Genomic DNA, 26,300 nt, shown 5'->3' with positions numbered 1-26,300 from the left:
CGGCTCCCTCTGGAGAGGCAGGTGAGCAACCTCGTTCGCGACTGCGGGCAAGATGTTAATTGCCGAGCGGATTAGCAGCCGCGGCACGAACCATTAGCAAGTAACTCGACCCGATTCTTAACGTTGGCCAAATCGTGCCACAGGTATCCAATGGGGGAAATCACTAAAACGAAACGGATGTAAAGGAAAGAAGGCAAGGTAGGAAGAACAGGATTTATTACTAACTATTATGTACAAGACCAAAAGTAACCAAGGAGAAGGAAAGATACGAAAATAAAGACAGAAGGATGGAAGGATCAGAAGACACAGTGCAAATACTAACTTATCTAAACAGGCTTAACTTTACCCCAGGACAACACAGAAGACGGACGACAATCAGACTTACACAAATGGGGAATGAAGGCAGGAACGAATGGCTGGAAGGGGAGGAAGGTTCAGTTGGAGCTTGCTCCCGCACGGGACGTCGGGCTCGACCTCGACGGCCACCGATGCCACCGATCCCACAGCAATTGGTTCCCGCGTAGCAGCGGGTCGAAGCTGCGTGTCACGGGGGGGCTGGACTACGGAGGTCTCAAAGCTGCGGTTTGTTCACTCAACTTTCGCAGTGCTCACTCCTCCACTGAACTCGACTTTGTTGCTCCTCCTCCACTGAACTCAACTTCCAACCCGGTGGACTGCGGTGGGAGGCTCCGGGCGACTGGTTTTATAGCGCCACACCCTGGAACGTTCGCGAAACTGCCTGATCGTTCTCTCTCCGCCCTCTCAAGCCAAACCCCTTATCCTTGGTTGGTTGATCGGCAAGGGCTCACTCCTCCTTTTGATGACGAGGTGGAGACACGCCTTTCTTCTCCGAGTTAGAGCACATGGCAATGGCGGCGAATGCAGTTGGCAATAGAGGCTTTGAGGGAATTGAAAGGGGATCTATCTTATTTCAATTCGATGCAATGCAGAGTCAATTAATGGGAAACACAGCCTGAAACTAATACACATAATAAGGAAATAACTATTTAGAAGGGTATATGGTGGCCTACGTGCATGTATATGGACTAACTAAGAGGACGACCTTTGACCTTTACACTACGGAGGTATTTACAAGGAATCATTACACTTACACAGAGGGTGATATTTACAACAAAAAAAAACACAGGATTCTCAAATCCGCAACAATATCAATGTAGTGCGTCTACATGTAGCGTGGAAATAGACGAGACAATAAAAACTAGGCCTAAATGAAAATTGCATCTCGATCTACATTCTTGTTGAAATTATAATTTTTACTTTGAAATTTCGTTGGATTTTGTGTTGAGACAACTTTGAACAAACAAAGCTGCACTTGTACGTTTAGGTTGCATGCTGCCCATTATTTTTATGCTATAATTGATTCCTTGATGAAAGAACAAAGGCCACAGTGTGATTCTAAAGTGATGTCACAGTCACAGGACAAAGTGTCACATGATCACTTGCTTGAAATAGGCCAAGGCACAAAAATCAGAACTTTTACTGCAAGAGCAGAATCATTTTCTGGAGTTCTTGTCATTTATGATTCGGCCTTCAACTTTCAACTGACAGAATGTCACTTCACACCCAGGCAATTCTATGGCAAGGATTACGCTGAGTGGTTTGGCAAGGCCTTTGGGATTTTTTGAGGGTATCGGTGGTAACTCGCCCACTCTTCATCGAAAGATAACTTGGGATGTTTAACGTCCACCAACAATTCGCTAGCGGATGGGATACCCGGATTAATGTCCATTCAAGCAAGGGCGCAGTTTATGATGCAACGCCATTCCTGCAAATCACCAATCCGACAGTTTATAGTCAGCTCGGGAATGGAAGCCAGGCGAGACATCTCAAAGGCCTGAGCATTCCCTCGGTCTTTTTAGATTGATAGGGACAGAATATGGGTAGCTATGAATACATGATATGGTAGAATATGAATATGGGTAGAATATGGGTAGCTATGAATATATGATATGGTAGAATATGAATATGGGTAGCTATGAATGTGGATGTGTGGGAAGGAGTATGGATGGTTTTGAGGGAGTTCATGGGGGTTACGGATATGGTGTGAGAAATGGAGAAGGTGAAAGGATTCGCGATTCGCGCGTCGTGCGCGGCCTGGTCTTTCCGGGCTCCCTTCCCCCCGTCGGTGTTTTGTGAGTGTAAGTTCTTTCCTTCATAGTATTTGCTTGTTTCCTTGATTTTCTTTTCTCCCCCCTGCCTCTCGCAGGCATCTTACCCTTTGTCCGGCGTTTTTAAAAACAGGACAAACGGATAGACAAATAATTCTATATTGATTCTTTCTCTCCTCCCGGACACGTGCTTGTTCGCTCTCCTCCTCGTCTCGACTTGTGCCCCGCCCCCTGTATCTCGTTTTTCTTCTGCCTCTGCTCCTTCTTTCTCAAATCCACGTTCTCGCTTGGAGACTTTTCCCAGATTGTTTTTCATGGTTTTCATGGTTCTGTTTGGATATTGTTGGAATATGTTTAAACCGCAGTCGTGATGCTGACGCCGCCCTCCCCCTCCCCCCCCCCCCCCCAGAATTTCCATGTTTTAAACGTTTCCCAGTGTGTACCCTGGTCAGAATAGGTACACCATATCCCTGCGTGTCGTAAGAGACGAGTAAGAGGGTTGGCGTCAGGAAGGGCATCCGGCCATAAAACATTGCCTCAAAAAGAGAACCATGACAATTACAACTACATATGGGCAGAGTACAGCCCGAAGTGGAGATCGGTTTCTGAGGTTTGGGACATGGAATGTAGGGACAATGACAGGGAGATCAGGAGAAGTGGTGGAAGTATTGATCAGAAGAAGAGTGGACATATGTTGTGTGCAAGAGACGAGATGGAAGTGGAAGGGAAGTGGTGTGAGAATGGTGAAGGGTAGGCAGGGACAGAAATACAAGTTTGTGTGGCAAGGGTGCCCGGAGGGCGTGAATGGTGTTGGTGTCCTGTTTTCTGAGGAGTTTGTAGACAGTGTGGTGAGTGTGACTAGAGTGAGTGATAGGTTGATGATGGTGAAAATGATGATTGGAAAGCTCTTGGTGAATGTCATCTCGGGATATGCTCCGCAGGTTGGTCGAAGCGATGAAGAGAAGGACAAGTTCTGGTGTGCGATAGAGAAGCTGATGGAAAACGTGAAAGATGAGGAAGTTGTTGTGGTGGGAGGAGACCTGAATGGACATGTGGGAAGGAGTATGGATGGTTTTGACGGAGTTCATGGGGGTTACGGATATGGTGTGAGAAATGGAGAAGGTGAAAGGATTTTGGAGTTTGCTAATGGAGTTGATTTGTTGATTTGTAATACTCAGTTCCAGAAAGAGGATAATAAGCTTGTTACATACACGTCAGGTGGGTCGACGACAACCGTTGACTACCTGATGGTGCGTAGGCGAGATAGGGGGCACCTCTGGGACACAAAGGTGATCCCGGGGGAGGAGGCTGTTTCACAGCACCACTTGGTTGTCTGTGACATAAGGGTGAAAGGTGCGAGGAGAGCTCGGCGGGTGAAGTACCAACCGAGAATGAAGGTGTGGAGGTTGAAAGAGGTGACAGTAAGGGAGGCATTAAAAGAGAGGCTGAGTAGGGTCGAGGATGATGTGGTTGAGCTTGAAAGTGGTTGGATGTCAATGAAAGTTCGTCTGTTGGGAGCTTTGGTGAGGTATGTGGATGGACAAAAGGACCACCGAGGCACTCGGAAGCATGGTGGTGGGATGATGAAGTTGGAAAGAGGATTGACGAGAAGAGGAAGAACTTCAAGGAGTGGCAGAAGGCGAAGGGTACGGAGCAGAAACAGCAGAGCATGAAAGTTATGAGGCAGCCAGGACGACTGCAAAGAAAGAGGTAGCAAAGGCGCAGGAGGCATGTAGGAAAATGTTCGGAGAACGCTTGGATTCGGAAGAGGGTCAGAAAGCAGTATTCAGGATCGCAAAGCAGATAGCGAAAGAGAGGTGTGATGTGATGGGGGTGAGTTGCTTGAAGGATGAAGTGGGACAAATCGTTGTCGACCCAGATGGAATTAAAGGAAGATGGAAAAGACATATGGAAATGCTGTTGAATACAGAGAATGAATGGGATGGCAACATAGAGAGTAACCCAGTTTTAGGACCGGCAGAGAAGATAACTGAGAAGGAAGTTGAGGAAGCGATAAAAGCAATGAAGGGTAGAAAGGCGGGAGAGCCGACGGGAGTTGTGGGAGATATGTTGAAGGCAGCAGGAAGTTGGGGTGTGAAGAGAATAACAGAGATCTGTAATCTGGTGGTGAAAGAAGGCCGCATTCCAGTGGATTGGGAACTGAGTACCCTCGTCCCTCTATACAAGGGGAAAGGTGACCCTCTGGAGTGTGGCTCGTACCGAGCGATAAAGTTATTGGAGCATGGAATGAAGGTATTGGAAAGGGTGTTGGAGAGGAGGATAAGGAAGAAAGTGAAGATCGACGAAATGCAGTTTGGATTTATGCCAGGAAGAGGAACGGTTGCTCGAGTGAGATGTGCATGGAAGAAGTTTCGGGAACTGAGTGGCGTGCTGATGAGGAGGAGAGTGTCGCTGAAGCTGAAGGGAAAGGTGTATGCTGCATGTGTGAGAAGTGTTATGATTTATGGGAGCAAGACATGGGTAATGAACATAGAGCAGCAACGGAGGCTGGGAAGGGTGGAAATGCGAATGGTTCGATGGATGTGCGGAGTATCGTTGAGAGAGAGGAAGACAAATGATGAATTGCGAAAGATGATGGGAACAGAGCCTGTGATTGATGCTGTGAAGAGGAACAGGTTGAGATGGTTTGGTCATGTGTTGAGGAAGGATGAAAGTGACTGGTTGAGAAGAGTGATGGAAATGAATGTAGAAGGAAGCAGAGGACGGGGAAGACCGAGAAAGACTTGGCTAAAGATGGTGGAAGAAGAAATGCGGGCAAGGGGGTTAACAAGGAGAGATGCAGAAAATAGGGCAAAATGGAGAAGATCGTCATGGGGACCGCAAGGCTAACCCCCGCTCTAGCAGGGAAAATGGCCTTTAAAATGCATGTTGTAGAATATGAATATGGGTAGAATATGGGTAGCTATGAATATATGATATGGTAGAATATGAATATGGGTAGAATATGGGTAGCACCATGTCATTGTCATATATAAGTACTCATGCGGAGTATTTTTCCAATTATGAAAATTATGTTCTTATCCAAAGTTACTTCTCAATGCAGTTACATCATTAAGGTGTTCATGTTAATTGTTTCAAAAGGTCAATCCAAGTGAAATTTGTCATACTGACCGTTCCTGTAGTTCCACGTGCAGCCTGTGGCTGCTGGTTGCATCATTTTTCTGGAAGCATGGCTGTGCCACTGATGCAGTGTCCCTGGTACCCAGTAATCTGGTACTCATTTTGCCAACCTCAGAAGGATGACAGGCTGAGTCTACCCACTTGGTGTTATTTCAACGGCACGACAGCGGCTCACACCCAAGACCCTAATACCTGAAGCAAGCCACCTCAACTGTTAAACCAACACCAGGTGTACACTGACGCTTAAAACACAGCATCATCGCATGCAAGCACCTTGACAATTTTGATGTCCTTGGTCACGTACATAAACCCTTTGGTCGTTCGTGGTTCCCCAGGCCTGGAGTAGGCATGGCAGGACACACGTGCCAATTAAACGTGCAATGTGGAGAAGAAGTGGTCATGCCATGCTGATAATGCCCATTAAGTAATTCAAGGATTGACCAGGTTATTTGTCCACTGTCTGGCAATGTCCGTCAGGATAATATTGGTACGTCAAGAGGCACTTTTGTTGAAGTTCACAATTTTCTTAACCACATGAAAACTCCGCAATAATTTTGATGTTACAGATCTCATCCAATAAGATATACGCAATTTGAAATGTGCACGCACCTCTTGCAGGGCCTTCAGGAGTGATGGCCGGCGCTTGCTTGCATTATCTTTGGCCTGGTGCTTGTATCTCCGCACCAACGATGCGACTACAGGGAAAGAAAAGGAAGAGAGAATTTGTACATGTTTGCTTCAGAGAATCATGTGTCGAATGACGTTCAAAAGTCGCCGGTTAATAGTAACGTTGGTGTTTTCCTGAACAGGTATCTGCATACCTCTTTTGGGAATCAGAAATCATTTAAATATGCTCAAGTGTGACTGCTTATGAAGTTTTTCTTTTAATCTCACAATACTTGGATAATGATGAAGCGACCACCGCTTTCAATTAAACGTGCTGCAATAATTGTCATTGTCATTTGTCATTGTCATTTGGATTGTCATTGTCATTGTCATTGTCATTGAATAATTGTCATTTGGCGGCAGGAAAGGCATCCGGCCATAAAACATTGCTTCAAAAAAGGGACCACGGTGCCCCAAAAAAGGCCAACCCTTGCTCTGTGGGGAAAAAATGGCCTCTAAAGGTGGTCCAACATGACAGTGCACAGGTACACCACTTACTCTCTCCTTTTCCTACACCTTGCTCCCTCTCTACTTCCCCCATGACCACCTTATAAGCACCCATCCCAACTCTTTCTTCATATATATGGCGATTGCAACCATGCAAATTACCTGGGTGTCGGCACGCCTTCAATCAGCCATGACACTGCAGGAAAAGACTTATGAGACTCCATGGTACGAATGCCTCAAATCTGTGTTTTCTTCCAAGTCTTGTCCCCAACACTCTGTACCCACCCTACCGAGTCGCACCCGACTGCTCCTGGACTTTATGTCTTTTGCACCTGAAAAGGTGGAGAAGTTCCTTGCAACTGTCGACTCCCATCTGTAATAGACCTGGATGGCATCAGCGCATGTACATGTCCTAAACACTGGCTGGGCTTCACTTGCTCATCCTCTATCTCTTGGGTTCAACATATCATTTGCTCGAGGTCACTTTCGGTCTAAGTGGAGGTCAGCCAACCAGACGGCAATACTCAAACATGGTGCAAAACCGGATGCTCTAGACTACAGGCTTATTAGCTTACTTCCAATTAGAAGCAAAGTCATGTAATCCATCATTGCAGTTGATATAAAATCCTTCCTTTTGTTGAAAGGCCTGACCTCAGACCATCAGTTCAGATTAAGACCAGGGCACTCCATCCTGGATATGCTGCTTCTACTCACCAAACCATTGATGGAGGCCCTCAATCTCAGACATGAGATCAGGGACGTCTTTCTGGGCATATCAGGAGCATTTGACACAGTCTGGCATCCTGCCTTACTCTCTGACCCCTCTGCCTTACTGACCTCCTCCATTGGCATAGTCAGCGTCTCACTCTTAACAGAATCCTTTCATCTCCTCTCCATGTTGAGGCTGGAGTCCCAAAAGCAGCGTCTTGGGCCTCGTCCAGTTCCTCATCTTCATAAATGATCTTTCCAATTCTCAATATATTTCTGTTGATCTCTTTGCTGGTGACTTCATCATCTGCAGTGGCATCTCTCATCCTTCAGATATGCAGGCAGCATACTTTTCCTTCTGTGCAGACCTTGATAGAAGCATGAGGTGGTCCAACACTTGGAATATATCTTTCAACCCTGACAAATCCCTCACTCTCAATCTATCTCTCCGAAAAGATCTCCTGGCCAACACTCCCATCTACGTACTTTCTTAACAAACTTCTTGAAGAAGTTCAGTCACTCAAATATTTGGGCCTTGCCATCAGCCATGATCTTTCTTAGGCAGACCGTATTTCCAAGATGTCCTACAAAGCCAGCCGCCGACTGGGCTTCTTCCGTCGGGCAAGGTCTTTCCTTGGCCAATGTGAACTATTATCAACAAAGTTGCTGGCTTGCCTACTCTTCCTGAAGGATGACACCGTCTTCCCGTGGGATTTTTAGCGTCCACCAACTAATGCCGGCAAAAGGGATCCTGTTTAACGTCTGTACGAGTGACGGCACACACATTGATGAATCTCCCTGCCTGTGAAACACCGGGATGACAGTTTATAGCTGTGTCGGAATTCGAACCCAGACAAGACAGCTTAGAGGTGAGTGTGCATAGAAAAGAAAGGTGACAGTAGGTAAAACAGCAGTTCACTGACAATGGGAGTAACAGGGACACATTGGACAAAGCAAGGGAATGAATGAACTAAAAACGAGGAGAGAGGAGTGGAGGAAACACAGTAACCTACAGTCACGTGAAAAAGTAAGTAAACCCCATGTAAAGTTTTGACTTTTTCAACATATTTCAACATACAGATATTTGATCTTCATTTCAACAATATTGATAGATAAAGGTGATATAATATAACAAATATCATGAAACATTTACATTTTGTAGTCCATTGTATAATTTAAATAAACATAAATGCAAATTTCGCATTTAGAAAAAGTAAGTACACCCTTGGCTCTAATAGGTGGTATTGCCCCCTTTGGCAGAAACAACCTCAAGTAGGCGTTTCTTATAACTGTCTACCAGTCTCTGACATCGACTGGGAGAATTTCTTTCCTACTCCTCCATGCAGAATTCTTTCAGCTGTGCGATGTTTGAGGGGTTTCTTGCATGCACAGCTCGTTTCAAATCCCCCCACAACATCTCGGTGGGATTTAGATCCAGGCTTTGTCTTGGCCATTCCAGAACCCTCCATTTCTTTCTTTCCAGCCATTCCTTGGTGGATTTACTGGTATGTTTAGGGTCATTGTCATGTTGCAAGGTCCACCTTCGGTTGAGCTTCAACTTTCCGACAGATGGCCTCACATTATCCTCCAGCACCCTCTGGTACAATGAAGACTTCATAGTGGATTCTATGATGGTGAGCTGCCCAGGCCCTGATGCAGCAAAGCTGCCCCAAACCATAATATTTCCACCACCATGCTTTACAGTTGGTATCAGGTTCTTGTGGTCAAATGCTGTCTTTGGTTTCCGCCATACATGTCTTCTGAGACTGTGGCCAAATAGCTCTACCTTTGACTCATCTGTCCAGAGCACATTGTTCCAGAAGTGCAGGTCTTTGCCTAGGTGTTGATTGGCAAACTTTAGCCTTGCCCTGATGTTCTCTCTGGACAGCAAAAGTTTCCTCCTGGCACACCTCCCATGAAGATCGAATTTGTGCAGCCTCTTTCTAATGGTACACTCGTGCACTTTGACATCAAGAGTGGCAAGAGCTACCTGTAGGTCCCATGATGACATTCTGGGGTTCTTCGAGACTTCTTTCAGCATCTTGCGGTCTGCTCTCGGGCTGAACTTGCTGGGGCGGCCTGGCCTGAACAAGTTGGCAGTTGTTTGGAATCTTCTCCACTTGTAGATGATCTTCCGGACAGTCGAATGATTGATTTCAAATTGTTTGGAGATCTTTATAAATCACTTCCCAGACTCGTAGGCATCTATAACTTTCTTTCTGAAGGCCTCAGAGAGCTCTTTTGATCTAGGCATGGTGACGCCGCACACTTCAACAACAAAGGGCAAACCAAAATAAATGTCTGACGTTTAAATAAGACAGGTTCCTCCAAGATCCTCTCTAACGATGTTCTAATCATTTGCGCCTGAGCTGGTGCACTTGATTCTAATTTTAGGTATTTCAAGTCGTGATAAATGTAGGGGTGTACTTACTTTTTCCACATGCAAAATTTGCATTTATGTTTATTTAAATTATACAATGGACTACAAAATGTAAATGTTTCATGATATCTATATATATAAAGCAGTAAAGTATGTTTGTTTGTTTGTCCTCATAACTCGAGAACTACTCATCGCAGAGAAAAACCAAAGGCATATTTGGAATCAGTACGTCTCAGAGCAACTACAGCACACCTTAAATTTTAAAAAACTTCGGGTTTTAAAATTAGCGTATTAGCGCAGAAGAGGGAGGGAATCGAAGGGAGGGAGCGCAGCGCTCCCTCTCGCGCTTCGCGGTGCCAGCGCTTCTGTTAGCGTAATGGTGCACAGGCGGTTCTCACTCTTGCGCATGTGCAAATGCGCTGTTCCAATGCTTCATGTTCCTGCAAAGACTTTGGCGCATGCGCAAATGATGACACATGGGCCACTGTATGTTCGTTGAATACGTACACGCTTTGATGGGCGGGGCGTATGGTGTTCATGAAATGGTCGAATGCGGAGGTGCTTGAAGCCGTTGCAAGCGACTCGCACGATCTCTCGTCATGGTCCACAAGATTATCACAGAGACGTGCAGCTTCCAGCATTACGAGATATGATCGAGACCTAACTTTTGAGACCAGTCCCAGCCTTCTAGGCCCCGTGGTTGGTTCAGACGACCCCGACAAATGACGTGTTGGATTTGATCGCGAGCCGATTCGAGCGCCGACGTGCCGGCGAACAAAACCAGTCATATCTTTTTAACGCGTGGTTCGATTTTTACAAAATAAACTTTTTCTTGAAGGGCTGAACCGTGCGCTCACAACGATACTGGGAGAGCCGTTTTGCTTCATATATATATAAAAGCAGTAAAGTATGTTTGTTTGTCCTCTTATAACTCGAGAACTACTCATCGCAGAGAAAAACCAAAGGTATATTCGGAATCAGTACGTCTCAGAGCAACTACAGCACACCTTAAATTTAAAAAAACTTCGGGTTTTAAAATTAACGTATTAGCGCAGAAACGCTAGCAGAAGAGGGAGGGAATCGAAGGGAGGGAGCGCAGCGCTCCCTCTAGCGCTTCGCAGCGCCAGCGCTTCTGTTAGCGTAATTAGCGTATTTCGGAACGTTAATTTTTCAACTTCATTATTCGGAATCAGTACGTCCCAGAGAAACTTCTTAATGTTAATTTTTCAACTTCGTCCGATTGACATGGGACCAACGGCATGTGACAGAGTGAAACATACATGCTACATTTATTTGACGACAATGAGTTCCGACTTCCGGGTTCATGCCGCCAAACCTGTTAGGCGCCTACTGCGGCACACAGGGAATTACCAGTGAACTGGTACTCAATTTGCCGACCTCGGTAGGATGACAGGCTGAGTCAACCCCCCTGGTGTTAAGGGGGAGGAGGAGGGGAGGGGAAGAGGAGGGGAGGGGAATGGGGGGAGGGGGAGGGGGGAGAGGGGGGAGGGGGGAGGGAGGGGGGAGAGGGGGAGGGAGGGGGAACGGGGGGAAGGGGGGGGGATGGGGAGGGGGGAGGGGGGAGGGGGGGGGAGGGGGAGGGGGGAGGGGGGAGTGGGGAGGCGGGAGTGGGGAGGGGGGGAGAGGGGGGAGGCGGGAGTGGGGAGGGGGGGAGGGGGGAGGGGGAGGGGCCCTTCTTCCCCCGGGCACCCCCACACCCTCCCCTACCCCCTTCCCCTCTCCCCCCCTCCCCCCTCGCCCCTCCCCCTTCCCCTCCCCCCCTGTTCCCCTCCCCCTCCCCCCTGTTCCCCTCCCCCTCCCCCCTGTTCCCCTCCCCTCCTCTTCCTCCCTCCCCCCCTCCCCCTCCTCTTCCTCCCCTCCCCCCTCCCCCTCCCTCCTCCCCGCCGTTCCCCTCCCCTCCTCTTCCCCTCCCCTCCTCATCCCCCGCCCGGCAATGCCGGGTACTTCTGCTAGTTTGTTATATTATATCACCTTTATCTTTCAATATTGTTGGAATGAAGATCAAATAGCTGTATGTTGAAATATGTTGAAAAGGTCAAAACTTTACATGGGGTGTACTTACTTTTTCACGTGACTGTAGCTGCAAGTAATAGGGTTGGTTTAAGTAGGGTTGACGGCAGTAGAAACGATTGTAGGTTGGGAGAGGGGATGACTTGAGATAATGGTGTAGCGCTCACTTGAAGTCCTGGAGAGAAGAGGGTTCTGGAATTATGCATTCGCTAAGAGTATCCTTCATGTTAAGTGGGATACACAATCTATCAAAACATAAAATACCCCTGTGGGGGTTACCCCATTGAGACATAATCCACCGGCACGGGACCAGTGGGGCTATTGATGGTATGGGCGTGGCGTGCGCTCGGTTGATGGAGCCACGCCCCCTGACAAGTGATTTTGTGTTATAGAAGATGCGTGAGTTCCGGTATGAGTTTAGTTCCGTTGGAATAAAGGAGCTTTGATCAAGCCACGAAGTGTCTCGCCCTCTCGTTATCCGCAACTCCAACATTGGTGACCCCGTCTTGCTCTCGAACGTTTTCGGAGCTTCAAACGAACATGACGACAAGTGCAGTTTCGATTAAACTGCCGGAGTTTTGGGAACGACAAGCTGCCATTTGGTTCGCACAAGCTGAGGCCCAATTCGCCATTTGGAGCATTTCTGCGGACGACACGAAGTATTATTATGTCGTGTCTGCGCTCAGCGGCTCCACTGCGACCAGAGTGGTGAGCCTTCCCCAGGGTCCTCCGAAGGGCCGCAAGTACGAGACGCTAAAGGCGCTGCTGCTCGTAACCTTCAAGCTCACTGAGGACGAGCGCACCCGCCAGCTACTTTCTCTACCCGGGCTGGGCGACTCCAAGCCGTCGGAGCTAATGGACCACATGTTGTCTCTCCTGGACAGCCACCGGCCATGTTTCCTCTTCAAAGAATTATTCTTGCAACAGCTGGCAGGTCAGGTACAGACAGCCCTGGCCAACTCGTCTGTTAAGTATTTCCGCGCCCTGGCCAGGGAAGCAGACAAGTATTTCTCCGCCAGACAGCAATGTAGTGCGGCTGCATGGGACCCCGGCCCCGTCGAGCCTGCGCCGCTGGCGGACACCGTCACGGCCGCCATTATGGCCCAGCGGCGGAAGGCCCCAGGCTTGTGCTTTTACCACGCAAGGTTTGGGCCCAAGGCCAAGGCATGCCGGCCATCCTGCAGCTTCAGTGAGTCGGGAAACGGGGTGTTCGGCGCTCGTTAACTGCCATGAGTGTCGGCCATTCGGGCAGTTTGTTGTTTATTTCGGACACCGACTCCGGACGTTGTTTCCTCTGCGACACAGCGGCCCAGGTGAGCGTTCTACCTGCGTCGGCATCAGACCCGGAGGCCGGGAGTCACGGCCCCGCCCTAGAGGCCGCCAACGGCAGTGTTATTCAGACTTTTGGCAAACGGACCATGGCACTGTGCTTTGGGGGCAGCAGTTTACATGGGATTTTGTCACGGCGAGGGTGTCCACCCCCTTGCTGGGCACTGATTTCCTCTGTGCCAACGGCCTATTGGTGGATGTTAAAAATCGGCGGCTCATTAATGCGGAGACATTCAGTTCTCTTCCATGCTCGCTGAGCGGGTCTGCCTCGACGAGGCTCGCTTGCATGCTCTCGACCTCTGATGAGTTCGCCCGCCTCCTCACCGAGTTCCTGGCCCTTACACGGCCCACCTTTTCCGCCGTTGCCATCAAGCACGGGGTGGAGTATCACATTCCGACCACCGGCCCGCCTGTCTACGCCCGGGCTCAACGCCTCGACCCGGGGAAACTCGCTATCGCAAAAGCGGAGTTCGACACGTTGTAGCGTCTTGGCATCGTGCAACGGTCCGACAGCCCGTGGGCCTCGCCTCTCCACATTGCGCCGAAGCCGGGTGGTGGTTGGCGCCCGTGCGGGGATTATCGCCGCCTTAACGACGCCACTACCCCTGACCGCTACCCAATCCCGCACATCCAGGATTTTCCTGCCCGCTTGGCCGATAGTTTTTTTTCTAAGGTGGACCTCGTTCGTGGTTACCACCAGGTCCCCGTCCGGCCGCAGGACGTTCCTAAGCCCCCGGTGATTACACCGTTCGGGCTTTTCGAATTCCACCGTATGCCTTTTGGGCTCAAGAACGTGGCCCAGGCTTTCCAGCGCCTGATGGACAGCGTGTTGCAGGATTTGCCGTTTCTGTTCGTCTTCCTGGATGATATCGTCATCGCCAGCGCTTCCAGGACGGAGCACATGCTTCACCTCCGAGCACTCTTTGAACGCCTCGGTCAGCACGGCCTTATCATTAACCCGGCCAAGTGCTTGTTCGGGGTGGTTTCAATTGACTTTCTTGGCCACCACATCACGAGCGAGGGGGCCGTCCCACTGCCGTCTAAAGTGGAGGCTGCGAAGGGTTTTCCGCGCCCCCTCACCGTCAAGGCCCTGCAGGAGTTTTTGGGCATGGTGAACTTTTACCCTCGTTTCGTGCCCCGTGCGGCCCAGCTGATGCGGCCCCTTGATGAGGCCCTCAAGGGAAAGCCTACCAAACGCGCCATTGACTGGACCAAGGAGATGGCCAAGGCTTTCACGGATGCTAAACTGGCCCTCGCCAGCGCAACCATGCTGGCGCATCCGTCGCCCGATGCACCGATTGCTCTCACCACGGACGCTTCGGACTCCGCAGTTGGCGCCGTGCACGAGCAGTGGGTAACGAAAGTACAGTACCTTCGATCGTGAGCTCCTAGGCCTCTACCTAGCTGTCCGACACTTCCGTTACCTGTTGGAAGCCCCCCCCCGTTCACGGCGTTTGTGGACCACAAGCCCCTGGTTTTTGCCATGGCCAAGGTCTCGGAGCCGTGGTCTGCCCGTCAACAACGCCAGCTCTCCTTCATTTCCGAGTTCACGACGGACATCCAACATGTTGCTGGGAAGGATAATACGGTCGCCAATTGTCTCTCCCGGTCCATAGTTGGCGCGGTTGACCTTGGCATCGACTACGCCCACATGGCGGCCGATCAGATCGCCGACCCGGATGTCCAGGCCTGCAGGGCGGCGGTCACGGGGCTTCGACTGTCTGACGTGCCGTTCAAGGACACGGGCACCACGCTACTGTGCGACGTATCTTTGGGACAGCCTCGCCCCGTCGTACCCACCAGCTGGAGACGGCTGGTGTTCGATGCCGTCCACGGTCTTTTTCACCCGGGCAGGAAGGCGTCGCAAAAGTTGGTGGCGGCGAAGTTCGTTTGGCACGGGCTCAGGAAGAATGTGCGCAACTGGGCCAACACCTGCGTCGAGTGTCAACGCTCGAAGGTGCATCGCTATACCCAGGCCCCATTGGCGCCGTTCACAGTGCCCGAGCGACGGTTTGACCAGGTTAACGTGGCCTTGGTGCCTTACGACGGGCCTTTCCGCGTTCTGGAGGCCGGGGACAAGTCCTTCGTGGTCGACATCGGCGGAAAACCGGACCACCTTTCGGTGGACCGCCTCAAGCCGGCTCACTTGGACCTAGACCAGCCCCCTCGGTTGGATCAACCCCCACGGTGGGGCCGTCCCCCGTCGGGTAAGTCCCCGGTTGGCCCGCCTACCGTCAAGCCGCTAACAGTCCCTGCTCGGGTCATCAGCGGTCGTTTCGGCCGGGTGGTTAAGGCCCCCCGAAAACTGACATTGCCCGTGCGAGTGAATTCTGGGGGGGCACATGTGGATTGTGGGGGTTACCCCATTGAGACATAATCCAACGGCACGGGACCAGTGGGGCTATTGACTATGGGCGTGGCGTGTGCTCGGTTGTTGGAGCCACGCCCCCTGACGAGTGATTTTGTGTTATAAAAGATGCGTGAGTTCCGGTATGAGTTTAGTTCTGTTGGAATAAAGGAGCTTTGATCAAGCCATGAAGTGTCTTGCCCTCTCGTTATCCGCAACTCCTCCACCCCTCCATTAGACATTAGGTTGCTGGATGGACTGGACTCGAGTTACGCATTCCCAAAGAGCAGACGAGACTTCACCAGCACCATAAACAATTTACAAATTCCTACCCTGACTTCCTGTGTCGGAGTGGCAACCAGTCTGGGATTGTAACCCTAGTCATAGAAACTGCTTCTGGGCAGCACCGACGCTTTGTATATGGAGCATGGTTCATGATCTGATCTTGTCCGAGACATCTGGACAGCAATCTGTGTATTTTAAGCCCATTTATCTGGCCAATGAACCCTTAAAGCTAGAATACATGGTCAAGACTGGTACATAAATGGAGGCTTAAAGACTTCCACTTGGATGTTGCTGTTCTTGGTCAGTTGCAGTGACACCTCTTTCATCAGAATGACAAGTGACGCCGAGGAAGTGGTCTTCGTGCTGTAAGTTTGGGTCATTCAAATCCCTTCGTGTTAAGGTTATGATCTTTCCTTCTGGAGAGATTCACACTCAGTATGTGATTTCAATGGAATACCAAGAATGAATCGGAGCATTTCTCAGATAACTTTTCAGATTTGAATGCTGCACATGTATCCTAATGTCACTCATTGCATTGTTTCATTCCAAGATGCGATTAAAATTAATCAGATTAGAGAAGCACCCGTCCTTGCAGATGGGTGAATTACACCAGAATTACGAATGAGATCATTCCCCTAGAATCGGCATATTGTAGGAAGGAGCCATTGGGAGCAGCTCGTTGCCAGACATAGTGTTTACAAAGAGTGACGTCGTAGAATACAAAGCCTTCAAGATTATTGGAATCTCCCATGATGAAGATGAGGCTGACTCTAGAGGCCTATCACTTCGCCATCACAGAAAGGTCAGTGGTCTCTCTGTCTTCTACCGCCTTATTTCTGGTCTATCCGTGCTTTCAAACCCCCAATGGTTTTCAGGGTGCATGCAGTCCACAATCAACCCCCTTCTGGTGAAATTTCCAAAATCCAGAATCACTGCTCACTTCCACTCATTCGTTCCTCTTTTATCCCAACTGCAGAACCAACTTCCACATCCTCTTCAATCTCATTTTTCCCTCCAAGTCTTCAAGCGAGCTGTTCAGCACCATCTCAGGTCATCCTCAATCCAAAACCATGATCTTTTCCACTTCCGTTAACCTCCCCCCTTCCCTAACCCTAATAACCCTAACCCTAATCCTAACCCTAACCCTAACCCTTCATCATCCACAAGCCCACATCCTTCCAAATTTCCATTTTTTCCTTTCTGAGAGTTTCCTTCTGTATCCACCTTGTCCACACCATGCATCCTCTCCTACCCCTCATTCATCCCAACACCCATTTATCCAGGTCTCCCTCTATTTTATCCTTCACCCTGCTGTTGGTGTTTCCTCCTTCTCTCTACTCCTCCTTTTGTTCCGTTTCATCCTGATCCGTTCAGTGCTCTGGCTCTTCCATGAGCCTTGAAGCTGTACACACAAAAGACAGAGACTTCTCTAATTATAGTACAATTAGCAATTACATCAAAGTGTACAACAGGAAATCTGACGTTTCCTGCTTCCACTTCCTTACCCCCTCTCCATTCACCTCCTTCTCCCTTCAACACACCATGTCTATTGAATGTGTACCCTGAGGCCACGACAGAACAGCATACTAATCTAATTGGGTTTGTCCTTGCATCCTCTGCTCTCCAGTCTTATTTATAATTCTGAAAACGTCTCCCAAAGGTACGGTGAGTAATGGTAAGGAGAAAATAAATTCATCTTTGACGCGATGTGCTTACAGCAGCTGGCATGGCGGTTTGCTTGCGGCCTGCCAATGCAAAGACCGAGGTCAGTATGGCCCCCAAGAGAATAACATGAAGTTTCGTGCAATGAGCCACACTAGTCTCCTTTGTAACAGGCCTTGCTCAGGTGTCATTGTAATGTTTAACATTAACGAATTACTGTCGACAACTGTTCCATGTGCGACCTACACAATACACAAAGGATTTCAAAGAATAATTGATGATGTCATAAACAGTCATTTGTTCACTATGAGGGCAGAATTTAAAGCACATGGAATCAAATCCCACATGAGTATGTATTGCCATCTGGAACCTCCGTCTTGACTTCCTGTTTAAAAAAAAACAACATTTGCACTTGTGCTGGGGGTACTAAGGGTCAGGTCATGGGCAACCTCTTCCCCTCACTCCTGCAAGGAAATTATCTGCATGCATGTTTGGGTAGGCCTGTAAATATTAGAAAACAAAAGGCTGGGCCAATCTCCACCAGATTCTGCAGATGCATTGGGGGTACCCAGGGTCAGATCAAGGGCACAAAAAATTCCCCTCAAAATGCCCCCCCACCCCACAAGGAAATTCTCTGTATGGATGTAGGTGTGTGCATGCACGAAAAAACCGGCTGGACCAATCTCCACCAGATTTTGCAGACGTGCTGAGAAAATGGTCATTCGGGCCATCATTGCCATGGTGCACTCGTTATTTTTTGCGTCAGCTTTAACCATTAATCTTCTTGATGGTTCACCAAAGTCTAAATAACCCCATCTTGATCGAGTCACCCAGCTTGTGTGTGTGTATATCTATATATCTATATATATATCTATATATATCTATATATATCTATATATATATCTATCTATATATATATATATATATATATATATATATATATATATATCTATATATATCTATATATATCTATATATATATCTATCTATATATATATATATATATATATATATATATATATATATATATATATATATATATATATATATATATATATATATATATATATATATATTGTTGTGGATATGAGGATTGTGTTTTTTTTATTGTGTTTTTTTATTATTATTGCTTTATTCTGGACCCTCCTGCCTCCAGTCTGTTGTATAAAGGTCAAAGGGCGTTCCCGTAGTTAATTCCATAAAGCATACACGAAGGACACCATATATCCCTGTTCAATAGTTATATCCTTATTATGTGTATTAGTGTAAGGCTGTGTCTCTCATTAATTTAAATACTCCATTGCACCAAGTGAAATAAGAGTAGATCCCCTTTCATTCACATTCCCCTTCCAACAATTGCCAACTGTTCCCTCCGCGACTCCATTCGCCACGAGGTCGGCTTGGAGAAGAAGGGGGAGGAGCTGCCGACTCCTGGGCGTGCCCGCCCATCGTCATCAAGTGCGGAGCCAGAGGGCCGTGCCGACCAATCAGGGCCGAGGCGAGCTCACCGATGGGCGTGTCCTGGACACCAGCGGCTTGATCGCCCGAGGCGCTATAAAGAGCGCGCGCGAAAGCCTAGAAGTTGTTGGACTAAGCAAGAAAAGTAGTTGTTGGACTAAGCAAGAGAGGACTGAGTTGGACTAAGAGTTGGACGAAGCAAGAGAGGAAGTTGTTGGACTGGGTTGGACTAAGAAAGAGAGAGGAGAGAAGGGGCGAAGCGAAGCAAAGAGAGAAAGAGTCCTGGAGTTTGTGAGAGAGGGAGAGAGAACCCGTCACGCCAGACCCCCCACCAGCAGCGTTGGCTCCACCAAGCAGCTCCGAACCGTTACCCCGCGCACACGACAGGATCGGTGGCATCGGCGGCCGTCGAGGTCCAGCCCGACGTCCCGTGCGGGATCAAGCTTCAGCCAGCTCCGTGCCTTCCTCCCCCTCCAGCCACCCACCTCCTTCCAGCCAATCCACTCTGCAATTCCCCGTGTGAGTCCGTCTTGTTTGTTCTGTCCTGGGTTAATTAAGCCTGTTTAGATAAGCTAGCGATTTTCACTGTGTCTCTTTGATTTCTTCTGTAAATTATTTTATTATCCTTCCTTCTCCTTGGTTACTTTTGGTTGTAAATAGCAAATAAATTATATCCGTATTCCCTACTTCTGTCTTCTTCTTCTTCACATCCTTCGCTTTAGTCTTTTCCCCATTGAATATCTGTGGCGCGATTTTGGCCAACGTTCAGGAATCGGGTTAGTCGGGGTAACTGTTCGGGCACGGCGGCCATCCGCTCGGCAAACAACATCCTAGCCGGTCCGTAACAATTGGTGTCTGGGAGTGAGATACGAGGCCCGAACCAAATTTTTAAAACATCTAGAAAAAATTTGGTCAAAATTTGGAGCGGCCGAAATTTGTTTTGTTTTAGAAAAACCCGAACTTTGAAATCGCGCCATGGCTAGTCAAGGCGATCGGATGCAGGTGGGTGAGCTAGAAGAGGGGTTAGGGGTAACCCAGGACCAAAGGGAAGACATGGTGGAGGAGAGCAATGGTGAGGTGGTTGAGGGAGTATCAGGCGCACAACATGGCGCCCTCGCGCAAGTGGTTGGGGAGGCACAAAATGGCGCCTCGTACGAGCGCGCGGTAGCCGAGCCCGCTGTACCAGCGGGCTTTAACATGCAGCCGTTTGACATTCAGCAGTTTATGGCACGGTTCGGTGAATATATGGCAGAGTCGAAGTGCGACAACGAAAAAAGAAGCAGGGAAATGGAAAAAATGGAAAACAGAATGGGGGAGCGACTAGGAAATCAAATCGGGGGGCTAGAAGCTAAATTTGAGGGTAAATTTGAGGGGTTAGACAATAATTTAAAGGGGTTAGACAATAATTTAAAGGGGTTGGACAATAAATTTGAAGGGTTAGACAATGGGATAAAAGAGGTGAAGAATGGGTTAATGGGGTTGGAAAATACAATGGATGACAAGTTGCGGGAAATAGGGGCGCAATCCGCCCGGGAAATCAAACAAATGGGGAACCAGATAGAGGAGGTGAAAATCGGGTTAGAAGGTAAATTGGATGCTCAGAGGGATGAATTGGGACAGATGAGGGCGGCATCTACTAAAGAGATGGAGGAGATGGAGGAGATGGAGGAGGAAATGAAGGAGGAAATGAAGGAGGAAATGAAGGAGGAAATGAAGGAGGAAATGAAGGAGGAAATGAAGGAGGAAATGAAGGAGGAAATGAAGGAGGAAATGAAGGAGGAAATGAAGGAGGAAATGAAGGAGGAAATGAAGGAGGAAATGAAGGAGGAAATGAAGGAGGAAATGAAGGAGGAAATGAAGGAGGAAATACGACGAGGTGTAAGCGAGGAGGTCTCGGGGGTACGCGAGGAGGTAAAGCGAGGTGAGAAGCGTATGGAGAAAGAGGTGAGGAATAATACGGCTAGGTTACAAGGGGGCATGGAGGACCTGACGCAGGAGGTGGAACAGCTGACGGTGGGACAGACTGAGTTAGTGGACCAGGTACAAAGGAACACTGCGGTACTAGGAGGGTTAAAGGCGACACAAAAAGAACTAAAAGACGACTTGATAGCGACGAAGAGGCAATGTCAGATGGTACGTGAGGGACTGACAACGAGGTTGGACGAGGTGACAGAAGTAATGGAGACAAAGGACCGGGAGATGAGGACGCACATAGAAACGGTCAAGGTAGCCTTAGAGGACGAAATTGAGGACACGCACCGGGAAATAAAAGGAGGTGAAGCAAAAGTTAGAGAAGGTGGAAGAGGGGGTGAGTGAAATTAAGAAGAGACGGACGGAAACTAAGAGGGAGATAAAGGAGGAGGTGATGGAATATGTACAAGGTCGGTGCTCAAATCGTGATGGTGTGCTCGCTAACCAAATAAAGAGTTTGCAGGTGGCGAAGGAGGTGCGGAGACGAGGTGCCAAGGTGAGTGGCGATATAAGTGGAAATGTATATGATGTGAGGGAAGCTTCAGTCGGCTTGGGGGTTGATTTGGATCCGGGTGTTCGTGAGAGGCCGTTGGTGAAGTGTGCGACAGGTACGGAGTGCGAAGGAGGAGGTGTGCAAGAATGTCCGACTATGGGGTGTGTGAGGAAAAAGTGCGCGCCAAGGAGTGAGTGTGCTGTCGAGAGTGAGTTGGTCGTAGCGCGTGTGCGAGGGGGCACATGGAGGCACGGGATGAGGAGTGTTACAAGAGATGTGACGGAAGCATGCACACCTGTGGTGAGTGTTACGGAGGGTGTAACGGGAGAGAGTGCGCAAGAGGATGCGCGAGAAAGGTGTGTAACGGACGGGTGCATGAGGAAAGAGTGCGCTGTCAAGAGTAAGGGAGAATGCACACCTGTGGTGAGTGTTACGGAGGATGTAACGGGAGAGAGTGCGCAAGAGGATGCGCGAGAAAGGTGTGTAACGGACGGGTGCATAAGGACAGAGTGCGCTGGCGAGAGTAAGGGTGAGTGCGCGACCGAGTGTGGAGGTGAGAGTAGTGAGAGTGACACGGAGCGTGAGTTGGTTGTGGCAGGTGAGAGAGGATGTACACCTGGAATGGAAGGATGCACACCTGAAATGGTAGAGCGCGTATGGGAATGCACACTGAAATTGGTAGTGAGGCACGTGATTGGCTGTGCAAGTGAGAGCACACCTGTGGTTGTCACAGAGGAGGTGACCGAGGAGGGGGCGCGAAGAGGTGTGTTGGTGAGGTGTGCGAACGACGAGTGTGTGCAAAGGTGTGCGGTGGTCAGGTGTGTGACAAAGTCTGTAAGCGGAATGAGTGTACCTGGGTGTGCCAGGGAAGGTGCAATGACAAAGAGCATGGAGACGGCTGGATGTATGAGCAAGGAACGGGCTGCGGGGTGTAAGCATGCGAATGGAGCATCGACGCTAACCGGGTTAGCGGTTAGAGCGACGTATAGCCGAATCGGGCCTTCGGTGCGAACCGGGCAGCTTTGCGTGCCGCGGGGATCCGCGGCGGTTTCGAAAGAACCACCGTGCGAGATCCACGCCGGGCCGCGCTTTGAACGGCCGCGTCCGTGCTCCACTAAGCGGAGCGGGCGGCCCTGTAGGAAGGGTCGTCACGACAACCCTTTGTGGTTGAGGCGTTCCGGCAGGTCGAAATCGGGCCATTGGACGGCTCCGTGCCGAGATGGTGCGTGGGATCTCGGCCCGGGTAAGCGTCCTTCCCTGCACCGAATGCCGGACGTATCCAACCGCCGGCACCAAGCAACCCGCATTCATTGCTCGGCTTTACGAAGCCGAGCTTTGGAGATGAATTGGCGCACCGAGAGGCACTAGTGAGTAGACTGTGATGATGAGGATAGTGTTTTGGCCCCGAAATTAGAAAAACAAAATTTGATGATTGGCAAAGGATTGGCGGAGTGATGATTGGCAGATGATTGGTAGTGATTGGCAAATTTTTAATTTGTTGAATTTGGACGAACAAAATTTATAGTGGAAGATGCCCGATGTGGTGGGATGGCAACTCTGCCATCTCTCACATCGGGGGCAAAGGAGCACTAGTCTTATGGGGTTTTTGGCAGTGAAAACTAGCCCGGGAGGGTTAGGATATTGTGTGTAGGGACCTAGAAGATGACCTTAGGTAACGTTAAGATTAGGTAGTGACAATGATACCTGTAGTGGGGACGCAGGTAGATTAGAGTGGATGATAATGACGTGGTATGTGCTTAGTTTAAAGGGAAGACGGGGAGCACTAAGTTAGCAGGGCAACAGGTAGTTCAGATGATGCCATGTGAGTGTTGGAGGTGTATTCAAGTGTATTGAGCAGGGTATGAGTAAATGATTGTGAGTTGTAGTGTGATTGCACAGGTGTGCAACTGAACAGGTATATGGAGCAGTGTATGAGTGAGTGATAGTGATGTGTGTGGTGTTGACCAAATGGTCCAGGGAGGAAGGAGGGTGCAGGTGGCACCAGGTGTGATTGCACAGGTGTGCAACTGCAGGTGTATGAAGAATAGTTGTGTGGAATATATGGAGTATGGGAATGGATGGTCATGGAGTGAGTATGGTGGAAACTGTGGAGTGGAGTGGATGGTGCGAAGGTGTGGATGGGGGAAAAGGAGGATGGACCCCCATCAGGAATACCCGGGGAGGGTAGTGTAAGTGTTAGGTAGAGGGTACAGGTAAATTGTGGTTGGATATTGGCATCTGTGGTGCGTGTGGAAGAATGGTACTTGGATGGGTGCATTAGTGTTGTGGAAATGGCTGGGCGTGTAGCCTGTTAGTGTGTGTAGTTGGTTGACACTCCGCCACTGTTAGGATGTCGGCCAGGTGAGGCCGCAGGTGGGCTCTGGGAGCCAGTAGAGTTGTTGTGGATGGGGCCCGAGGATCCGGAGGACGGACCCGGGTAGCCCAGTGCCAGAGGGCACCGAGGGGTGACAGAGCCAGGAGGGGCCTTCCCCAATTAGATAGGTTAGGGTGAGGAGCTAGGTACGCTCGGGTGGCAGCAACAGTGGTGGAGGTGTGCAGGTGGGTAGACCTGCTGGGAGAGCGACACGACTCAGCCCGGAAATTGTGCAAGGGCACCGGGAGATGAATCGGGGGAGTGAGACCCCAAATTGAGAAGCACCACAGCTTGGTCAATGGGAATTTGGTTTTTAAAACCACATCGAGTAAGATTGCCAATGGTTTGGCAGGGAAAGACCCCGGGTAGTGTAAAGTATGTTAAAGTCATTTAGAGGATAGTTAGGATTGAAGTCTCCTCGCACCATCTACATCCACTCACCTGGGATGACGTACCTCCACACCATGCCAGGATGTTTTGTTATTTTATTATTTTGATGCAAATGTTTGGAATGTGAGACGCATCATGACGTGGGTGTGACATTGTGCTGTGTTCCATCTCTTCCTCCTTATGAGGATTGATGATGAATTGGGTGATGGCAAATTTTGGTTAGAGGGATTGTGGAGACGAATTTGGTATAGGGGAAATATGGGGAAGACGTGACAGTAGTGACGAATTTGTAAATGTGTAGATTGTTGTAAATATGGGGTAAGGGCAAGGGTAGAGTAGGTGACAGGGGGGGTGATGTACGGTAGGGACGAGCTTTTCTCCGCTCCGTCTCCATACGCACCTTGCCTTGCATTGCCTTGTTTGATGTGTACCCTTGAGACCTTACCCCTCGCTCATCTGTCTTTTCCCCCTTTTGTCTCCCACATGAGGCCTGTGCATCACTGGGCGCCGAGGGGAGCGTGCGGGAGTCCGCCATTGTGCGCCCGGAACTCCCAGAACCAGCTGTCTGCATCGATGCACCACATTATGGACCACATGTCTGTGGCTGAGCACCACTTATGGACCCCATGGGTTGGGGCATGGCCCCTCTGCTGGAACCGGCCATGAAGGCCCGAAATCTTGCTGGCGGACCTTGATCACAGGGCACCGATGCCCCACAGGTGAACCACACTAGTCGGCCCTGTGGGCCATAAATAAATAAAAATGGACACGTTGGGTGCATTTTATTATTGCAAATAGGCCGCCAGCAAAGAAGATGACATCAGGAAGATAGCAATAGCCAGCAGAGGGAGCCGAAGAGCAAGAGACCACCAGCAGGGTTTGTTGGTTTTATTTTTTATTGAGAACTGTGGTGACTGTGCACCGATTGGTGCTTGAGGGTGTATTTGTGCGTTGTGGGTGCTTTCATGGTGCATCGATGCAGGGCAGACTGTTTCCCCCCCCAAAAGAACAATCACAGGTCCTGGGTTGTGTATTGCAAATAAAAGCAGAGCCATTGTAAATAATGCGCCCCCACCGTAAGTGTTTTAGTTTGAAGACCATTCCGCAATTCGGTTAGCTGTGGGCGTGAATCTGTTAGGCAGGGTGCAATGGAGCAGCAGGACATATTTATTTATGTTTTAAAACTGTCACACTCAGGGTCAGGTTAAATATAGAGGGAACTACACCTACGTGCCACACTAAAAGTTAAGGTAAGAGGCCCGGGACGTGCCTAAGAGGAGGAGAGTGCAGTGTTGTGGATATGAGGATTGTGTTTTTTTTATTGTGTTTTTTTATTATTATTGCTTTATTCTGGACCTTCCTGCCTCCAGTCTGTTGTATAAAGGTCAAAGGGCGTTCCCATAGTTAATTCCATAAAGCATACACGAAGGACACCATATATCCCTGTTCAATAGTTATATCCTTATTATGTGTATTAGTGTAAGGCTGTGTCTCCCATTAATTTAAATACTCCATTGCACCAAGTGAAATAAGAGTAGATCCCCTTTCATTCACATTCCCCTTCCAACAATTGCCAACTGTTCCCTCCGCGACTCCATTCGCCACGAGGGTGGCTTGGAGAAGAAGGGGGAGGAGCTGCCGACTCCTGGGCGTGCCCGCCCATCGTCATCAAGGGCGGAGCCAGAGGGCCGTGCCGACCAATCAGGGCCGAGGCGAGCTCACCGATGGGCGTGTCCTGGACACCAGCGGCTTGATCGCCTGAGGCGCTATAAAGAGCGCGCGCGAAAGCCTAGAAGTTGTTGGACTAAGCAAGAAAAGTAGTTGTTGGACTAAGCAAGAGAGGACTGAGTTGGACTAAGCAAGAGAGGAAGTTGTTGGACTGGGTTGGACTAAGAAAGAGAGAGGAGAGAAGGGGCGAAGCGAAGCAAAGAGAGAAAGAGTCCTGGAGTTTGTGAGAGAGGGAGAGAGAACCCGTCACGCCAGACCCCCCCACCAGCAGCGTTGGCTCCACCAAGCAGCTCCGACCCGTTACCCCACGCACACGACAGGATCGGTGGCATCGGCGGCCGTCGAGGTCCAGCCCGACGTCCCGTGCGGGATCAAGCTTCAGCCAGCTCCGTGCCTTCCTCCCCCTCCAGCCACCCACCTCCTTCCAGCCAATCCACTCTGCAATTCCCCGTGTGAGTCCGTCTTGTTTGTTCTGTCCTGGGTTAATTAAGCCTGTTTAGATAAGCTAGCGATTTTCACTGTGTCTCTGATTTCTTCTGTAAATTATTTTATTATCCTTCCTTCTCCTTGGTTACTTTTGGTTGTAAATAGCAAATAAATTATATCCGTATTCCCTACTTCTGTCTTCTTCTTCTTCACATCCTTCGCTTTAGTCTTTTCCCCATTGAATATCTGTGGCGCGATTTTGGCCAACGTTCAGGAATCGGGTTAGTCGGGGTAACTGTTCGGGCGCGGCGGCCATCCGCTCGGCAAACAACATCC

At 49.3% G+C, this 26,300-nt stretch overlaps 1 protein-coding gene across 4 annotated transcripts in view; it reads right to left on the bottom strand.

Annotated features, from left to right (window-relative positions):
- Nucleotides 1-26,300, bottom strand: part of LOC137421456 (ankyrin repeat domain-containing protein 13C) — an 89,853-nt gene that overhangs the window by 49,090 nt on the left and 14,463 nt on the right. For all 4 annotated transcript variants that reach the window (XM_068107551.2, XM_068107552.2, XM_068107554.2 and 1 more), the window contains exon 4: nucleotides 5,880-5,965. In XM_068107551.2, coding sequence (XP_067963652.1) covers nucleotides 5,880-5,965 — 86 coding nt within the window. The remainder of the gene's footprint in view (nucleotides 1-5,879; nucleotides 5,966-26,300) is intronic.

This window comes from Myxine glutinosa, chromosome 2 (assembly GCF_964187855.1).
Source record: "Myxine glutinosa chromosome 2, kmMyxGlut1.1, whole genome shotgun sequence".
Classification (NCBI taxonomy): Eukaryota; Metazoa; Chordata; class Myxini; order Myxiniformes; family Myxinidae; genus Myxine; species Myxine glutinosa.
The sequence above is the reverse complement of the archived record's forward strand: the minus strand, read 5'-3'. Positions and strand labels throughout refer to the sequence as shown.